At 45.9% G+C, this 8,173-nt stretch overlaps 1 protein-coding gene across 1 annotated transcript in view; it reads left to right on the plus strand.

The window, feature by feature from the left end:
• The window catches only part of LOC143003744 (glypican-1-like), a 25,017-nt gene extending 19,097 nt beyond the window's left edge, over nt 1-5,920 (plus strand). The window contains exons 5-10 of the mRNA XM_076154561.1: nt 610-775; nt 869-999; nt 2,320-2,454; nt 2,550-2,680; nt 3,426-3,601; nt 4,490-5,920. Coding sequence (XP_076010676.1) covers nt 610-775; nt 869-999; nt 2,320-2,454; nt 2,550-2,680; nt 3,426-3,601; nt 4,490-4,686 — 936 coding nt within the window. The 3' untranslated portion in view covers nt 4,687-5,920. The remainder of the gene's footprint in view (nt 1-609; nt 776-868; nt 1,000-2,319; nt 2,455-2,549; nt 2,681-3,425; nt 3,602-4,489) is intronic.
• Nucleotides 5,921-8,173: the final 2,253 nt, after the last annotated feature.

The following is an 8,173-nucleotide window of genomic DNA, read 5'->3' on the forward strand; positions in this document are numbered from 1 at the left end:
TTTCGAAGTGTGTGGGTGTGTGTGTGCCATCAGAACTGGGCGTGTTGATGTCTGTCATCTGGGTTTGTCTCCTTTTACCTCCACTATTCACCGCCGATCCTACAAAAAGGTGTTTTGATCTGGAGGCGTGTGTGTAGACGATGAAGAGGAGACGGTCAACGTCTGAGTCAACCTAAGTTTGAATTTGCAAAGAAGAAGTGCTTGAACTTGCAGACACACACACACACACACACAAGGTGCCAAAACATGCTCATCACTTTCTTTGGTCCTTTGTTTAATGCGGCGTGACTCCGCCTCCTCCGCCGTCGCTCATTTTTATGGAGCGTCTCTGGATGCAAAGTGCTGAGGTGAAACTCTCTGCTGGCACGGAGAACAGGAAGGGAAGTCAGTTTTGAGAGGAAAGGTCAGAATTGGGACGTGGCCATGTTTCACATTAATGCTAAAGGTTTGTCAGCGGGAGTGAAGGAGAGAAATGAACTCTGGCGCTCTTATAGATTTCACATTCATCATAAGCCGCCCGGGATGAGTTAGTATGTGTGTGTGTGTGTATATGTCCCGTCTGCTTGGCCTTGTTGAGGTTTTATGTAAAGACGTGACCTGTGCTGGCAGGTTTCCCTGAGCGCGGAGTGTGTGAAGGCCCTGATGAAGCTGGTGTACTGCCCTCACTGCCGCGGCCTGGCCTCAGTCAGGCCCTGCAGCAGCTACTGCTCCAACGTCATGAAGGGCTGCCTGGCCAACCAGGCCGACCTGGACACAGAGTGGCAGAACCTCATAGGTGAGAGGCACACACACACACACACACATGGGGAACCTGAGGGGAGACAGGACGTGACTGGACATGACTCTTCCTCTCCTCTCTCTCCCTCAGACACCATGATCCAGGTGGCCTCCAGCTTCAGCATGGAGCCCAGTCTGGACGTGGTTCTCTCCTCCATCCCCGCTCGCATCTTTGAGGCCGTTCGCTACCTGCAGGACAACATGGACGCCTTCTCCGCTAAGGTCAGACACCTCCACTCGTCTCACACGCAGCCGCACACACTCCTCACACTCACAACAACAAACAAACGAGTGAACTGTATTCACATCTGCTGTCATGTCGTCTCCGTGCCAACAGATCTGAATGAAAATGTGCCAATCACAACAACTTGTCAACACTTTGCAGAGCTGCAGGCAAAAATGAAAAAGCGGACGATTATGATGGCAGTTTTTCACAACACGCACACACACACACGCACACACGCACACACACACACACACACACACACACACACACACACACACACACATTTCTTAAATCCTTCCACCCCTTTCTCAAAGCTGTAAACACAAAATGCAATCATCAAACCACATCTTCAAAACCTCTGACTCAGATCAAAACACACTTTAAACCAAACGTTGCTGTCAGATCAAACAAAGCCACTCAGGGTTTCACACTGCTGAGCTCCACTTCAAATACAAACATGGAGATGCAGTTTGAGTTCAATGTAAAGCATCCGAAAACCAACTGCAAACAAGTTTTAGCAACTGAGCAGCACAGTTTACAGATTGTGTTCATACAACAAACACACACATACACACATAAACACACAAATATAGTTCTGTAAAAGGCCCAAGGACAAAAGAAATCAATGAAACTGAAAGAAAGACAGTAAAATGTTGTGTCTGGAGGAATAATCTTGCGCTTCATCACAGGTCATTCATCCATATCTACATCCATACCTGCATCAGCACAGAACAAATCCATATGGAGCAGATCTGTGGTTATTATCGTCCCACTTGTTTGTCTGTATACCGCTGTGACTTACAAATTAGAACGTGACACATGCAGGATGCAGATCTGGCTTTTGTTCTTTTCGTGATTTGGTTTCCTCACTTAGATTAGAAACAGGTGCAAACACTTTTAAGTCGTCATGTGGTTAGTTGTGTTTAACTCGGTTTGCCATTTCGCAAAATGTGGCTGGATGAAGGGGAAGAAGTTTAGAGTATTGCAAATTGTATTAAAATTGTTCAAGGTCTTGTGAAATGAGTGATTGATTGGTGTAAATGGGTTTAAACCAGTGACAGTCTTGTTGGGATTTAATGTTTTAGCAGTTGTGAAAAACTGTAAGCAAGCAAACCACAGTTTGTGTTTGACTACAGTGACATCTAGTGGAAGTTTGAGGAGCTGACAAGTGATAAGTGAAATCTCTTTCCTGTTCCACTGACCCTTTTTATGTCAAGTTTATTCACATCATGTCAACAGCTCTCATCTCTTGTGTGGATGTGTGTGTAGCTGTAACATGTAACTTGTGTGTGTATGTGTGTGTTCTTCTCTTGTAGGTGTACCAGACGTGTGGAAACCCTGGTGAGCCCGGGACAGGAAGTCCTCCCACTCAGGAGCAGAAGAGACGGAGCAGCTCTCTGACTGCAGAGTACAGACCCTCACCCACTGCTGGACTCAGACTGGAGATGCAGGTGTGTGTAAATGAAACACTAAAACCCTTATTTCCCATCAGCATTAACTTGAACCAACCAGTGACTCTCTCCTGTGTGTGTGCCTGTGTCCTCAGGTGTCAGATCTGTCCAGTAAGCTGAGAGAGATGAGGCAGTACTGGACGCAGCTCCCTTTGGCCCTGTGCAGCAAACTGGCAGCAGGGGCCAGCAATCAGGACAAATGCTGGAACGGCATGACCAAAGCCAGGTGAGGAAGAAGCGTGTGTGTGTGTGTGTGTGTGTGTGTGTGTGTGTGTGTGTGTGTGTGTGTGTGTGTGTGTGTGTGTGTGTGTGTGTGTGTGTGTTTGTGTGTGTGTGTGTGAAATAGGATGGTGAATGTGATTAAGGTGTGGCAGAGTGAATAACTTTGATGAAATTAATACAACTCTACAGTGACATCTAGTGGCTGTACGGAGAACTCACACATGTTAGCAGTGAAAAATATTTGTATTAGCTGGAAATGTAACATTGGGCTAAAGATGAAGAAATTTCAGGACCAGTTGTTGCTCAAAGGCAGAAAAGGCAGAAACATGTTACAGTTGAACAAATTACATATTCTGAAAGAGAATCCCTACATTTCTATGTTTGTATTGCTTGTGAAGTGTCACATTTGTAGGCTGAGAAATCTTTAAAATACTATTCTGAATTGTTTCTCTGCCTGAAAGTATGAAGAAGATAAAAGGGCCAGAAGAAAATTTGCGTGGGTTTGAATGGGGATTTTTTTTTTAACTGAAGAATGCTGAATATTTTGGAAAATATGAAAGATATGAAGAGCAATAGTCAAGGCAATACTGTTGTGAATAGTATAATAGAATATTTTGTTGTTATGGTGTCTGTAGGTTGAAGTGTGGAACCAATCACAGCAATGAACTCCTGCGGTGCAAATGGTAAAAATAGGATTCTAAAGAAGTGAAGCAGCTTAAAAGACATCATCTTCTCCCTCCTCCTGTCAGGTACCTTCCGGAGGTGATGGGCGACGGTCTGGCCAATCAGATCAATAACCCAGAGGTGGAGCTGGACATTACCAAGCCAGACATGACCATCAGGCAGCAGATCATGCAGCTGAAGATCATGAGCAACAGGCTGAAGAACGCACTGGACGGCAATGACGTGGACTTCCAGGACGCAAGTGGGTCCAGATCTCCGACACACACACACACACACACACACACACACCTTCATCAGCGCTCCATGTCTTTGTTAGAAGGACTCAGATCAATCGAAACACATCGATCGGCGGGTCCTCAGTTCTAGTCCTCAAGTGTCTCAACCCTGCAGACACTTCCCTTTATTTAGTAAATCAAGCGTGTTCACGAGAGATGGATCCTGATTGGCTGAACACGTCTGGTACAATTTCAATCCCAGGAAACCTTCATGCAGATATATCGAATTTAAATTGTGAAGCAGTGGAGATTTTGAATATATCGACATGGACGTTAAGTTTAAGTTTAAGTGTAAAGCTATCATGACTTAAATTAAGCGTAAAGTCATTAATTTCTAACATTTTGATCACCACTTTTAATCCACCAGCACAGATCATTGGCTGGTGTGTGTCTGTGCTGTTGATGCAGTTCTTATAAAGCAAAGATTAGTTTAAGGATCGTCGTGATGATGAACTGTTTCCTGTGAACGTCTGCTGTGTTTTTGTAGCCTTCAGCTGCTCTCAGTCAGATCAGCTGTGTGGGGGAGGAGCCAAAGTTATTTAGGTTCCGATCCAGACGCTCCAGCCAAGAACCCATGTGTTCAACCGACTTACTGACTGATTAAACGTTTTCACACTTTGCTCAACGCTCAACATGAGAAATATCAGATGTTGTTGTTTTCCTGCTCAGATCTGTGATTATAAATATGCTGTTGACCTTTGATTTCTCACTTCACAAACTATTAACACCAGCTGGGAAGTGATCAAAACAAAATCCCTCCTCATGTCAGATAAACTTACTGAACAATAACTTGACAAACTTCCCAAACTCAGAGCTTTCCAGTAACTTCTTCTTCTTCTTCCTTCCCTCCCCAGGTGATGACATCAGCGGCTCGGGCAGCGGGATGTGCACGGGCCTCCAGTGCTCCCGGAGCAAACCGGGCCTGTACGCCTTCGCCCCGGACAACAACCGGGTCAGAGCGGCGGCGGCTCCACAGACTCGTCTCTGTGGCTTCTTCGTCCTCCTCCTCCTCCTCCTCCTCCAGTCCGCCGCGCTCCTCCTTCAGCGATGATGGACGGCCGCTGCCTCCGTTTTTAGACCTGGCGAGGCCTTCAGGGAGGAACCGCGGGATGGGAAGGACAACATGGGAATTATTTGTTTGGTGGGGGAAAAATGGGATGTAACTTTGCCAAAACAAAAGAGGAAAAAGACGAAGGGGGGAAGGAACGGACTATATTTTCTTTGACGAAGAGGAGCGAAAGATGACAGTGACAATATTCATTATCTCATGTCGATGTTTGGGTGTGAGTGAGTTTGTTGAGCTCGTGTTTGGTGTCTGTGGATTGTCGGCATGAGGATGAAGAAGAAGAAGAAGAAGAAGAGGAAGAAGGTGAAGAAGACCTGGACTGATGATGACGAAAGCTGATGACGAAGCTGATGAAGCAACTTTGGGGGAGGGGGGGGAGGGAGTGAGAGTGATGATGAACATTTGAGTTTTGTATCCTTGTCTCATTGAGCTGCAGTGTCAGCGGGCGGTCAGTAGGTGGCAGTGTGTAGCTGCGTGCGTTCAACAAGGCGCTTTGTTTTTTGGTTGTGTTTGATTTCAGTTGAGGTCGTGAACGTGTGCTTGCGTCAGTTGTAAATGTTTGTGTTCATTACCCCCTAAAAGGCAACATACTGAGCCGTGAATGTACAGAGTAATGAACTATGGGCCTCACACCCGCCACCATCCACCTTGCGTCCGTGCGTCCAGCGTATGTGTGTGTGTGTCGGTGTGGCAGAGACGTTTGGACGCATGTGAGACGATGGTGGTTTTCCTCTGCAGTTTAGGAACACAAAGCAGACTCCTTGTTGAACGCACACTAATGGACATTAACAGAGGGAATTAAACTCATAAATCAAAGGTGATCTGACGCACAGAAGGTCAAACCAAAGCTCGTTTGTGTGTGTGTAACATTGGTGATGACCCTGTGACCAAGTCAGGTTTTGTCATTTGCTAATAATGCATGAATGGGCAACACACACACACACACACACACACACACACACACACACACACACTCTCTGCAGGCTGTGGTTTGTGTACATACGAGTTTGTTATTTTGCAGCATCTATACATTTGTCGTATTTCATTTACTTGGTTTGCCTTCTCCTGATATGTACGGAACACACATACACACACACACACACACACACACACACACACACACACACTGAGGCTGTGTTCTCGGTGGATATAAAGCTGGTTTTTATTCATCATCAGTGTATTTAATCACACATTTCATGTATTAAACTGTTGGACTGTAGCAATGGATTTCTGCCATGGACAGTTTGATTTGATTACTGCTGATCGATAAGAGGCTGCATGTTTATTTGAGGCCTTTCTCGGCTAATCAGTGTGATGTCATCTTGCCCCTCAGCCCCGTCAGTATGGAGGAGACACACAAAACCTTCACGGACACGTAAGGAAAACATCTGAAGTTAGATTTTTACTGAAGCCCTTAAATTAACTCAAGATTTTGGAGTGAAAAGAGCGATGATTTATTCATTGTGTTGTCGTGTTGGAAATCAGGAAAGGCTTGCGTTTTTTCACTCAGTGGGATCATTTGAAGATTGGAACAAGATTGGAACATGAGAGACGAAAGATCTAAAGCTCATCTTCATGTTAAATGTTACATCTGGATCTGCAAAGGAACTACAAACTAGAGCCTTCAGATAAAAACAAAGGAGCATAAAACTATTCAGTACTCAAGTAAAGCACTCATACTTCCAAACTGTACTTCCCAGCTGATCTTGTGTGTGTGTTCACTCTATATTTAGCTGCACGACAGCTCAGAGTGATCAGGGGTTCTAACAGGCTCTGACAGGCCTCATCTGGGCCGCTGGAGGGGGGGGGGGGAACGGGACATTGCATGTGTGGGAACGACAATCCTGCACCAGTCAGGCTGATGAATGATTTATTCCCTCTGATGCTGATGCTTAAAATCTGATCCAACGCATTGAAATCTATAGTAGAAGAAGAAGGAGCCACCGAGTTCACTACTAACTTTGCATTTTTCCTCTTTCTGAGCCGAGCCTGATCGGTTCTGCTCTGACCCTTTCCTGCCCTTTAAGTTGTCTCGCCCACGATTCGTCTGCTCCTGCTCGTCGCTTTAATATCCGCTGATTGATCTGTGGTGATTTTTACATATTGACTTTGTCTGCCTGTGATCACCGCATTCTAATCCCTCAGGTGTGAGTCTCTCCTCCCAAACGTAAATAAAAGGCACCGCTGCACAAATTAAAGAGATGTAAGCCGAACCGTGGCTGCGGTTTAAACGTATTGTATGGATCGCGTGTAAGTCACCAGGCCGCAAATTGATTGTTTGGTGTCCTGACTTTAGGGTTTAAGTGACAAACTGAGTGCTAATATACATTTTTTTGGGTGGTAATTCTGTTGTTTTCCCATAAAAGTCTACAAACGCCGGTTTAAAGATAAGAAATCCCTCTCTCTCTCTCCTCACACACACACACGCGCACACACAGGAGTTATCGGTGCGATGGTGGCTGAATAAAGCTGATTGTTGTCTTGCTATACTGCGCAGTGTAAAAGCTGTTGACTGCAGGTGAAATAGCACACGGAGAGACTGCAGAGGGGAGACTGATCTGTGTGAGACGGCCAGACGGGACGTGAACCAACAACAGCGCCGGGCTGATGGCAGGCCTCTGACGCTCAAAGGGCCCAGAGAAGAGGATCAGGTTCTCCACTCTGAGGAGGCTTCAGTGGGATTGCGTGTTTAACTTACTGTACACAGCTGCTGTTTCAGGCCATTAGCGCCTCATTGGTTATCGTCACCACAGAAGCTGATGGCAGAGAGCCAGAACACTTCCCAGTACCTCATTCCACTGTAACTGTAACATGGAGCCATAGGGAGGGGAAACATGCTACATGTATGCAATTTAGCAACAAAGACTGTAAGACTGATCAGCTTTAATACTGTTTTTTGGGTGGAAAACACAAATATAAGCAGAATTCTACTCTTCATCAACAAGAATTGAAGTGATTGGTTAGAAAAGCAAATTTGGAGGACTATCACAGGAGGTATTGATTCATTTACAAATAAAATCAATTTATTTACTGTAACTACTATAGTTGACATCACGCTACTTTCCTACTAACATTTAACGTTTAGAACTTTTGCAGTGGTTAGAACCCAACCATAGCCTGAAGTGTGTGAGTGTGTGTGGATTCGTGTGTGTGTCCGTGGAATACCACCGATCCATGATTAAACCCGAACAACCGCCGTGTGTAGAGCTGCTGTACCGCCCTATGGCCGCTGGGTGCCGCTGTGGCGTCATCCAACCCACGGAGCGGAGCCTCCGGGCATCCAGCCGCTTGGGTCAGGCGGAGAGGACCCGGATGATTGGTTTACGATCAACCGTGCTCGCCTCTGATTGGACGAGGGTAGGTGTGAGAAGTAACGGGGATGAGCAGCGTTTTGGATCTCTCTCTCTCTCTCTCTCTCTCTCTCCCTCTCAGCGGTGTGTTCTCAGTCCCCACTGATCCAGTCACCGTGCAG

Source organism: Genypterus blacodes, unplaced genomic scaffold (assembly GCF_046128005.1).
Source record: "Genypterus blacodes isolate CSIRO-AG114 ecotype Tasmania unplaced genomic scaffold, CSIRO-AGI_Gbla_v1 ptg000062l_1, whole genome shotgun sequence".
Taxonomy (NCBI): Eukaryota; Metazoa; Chordata; class Actinopteri; order Ophidiiformes; family Ophidiidae; genus Genypterus; species Genypterus blacodes.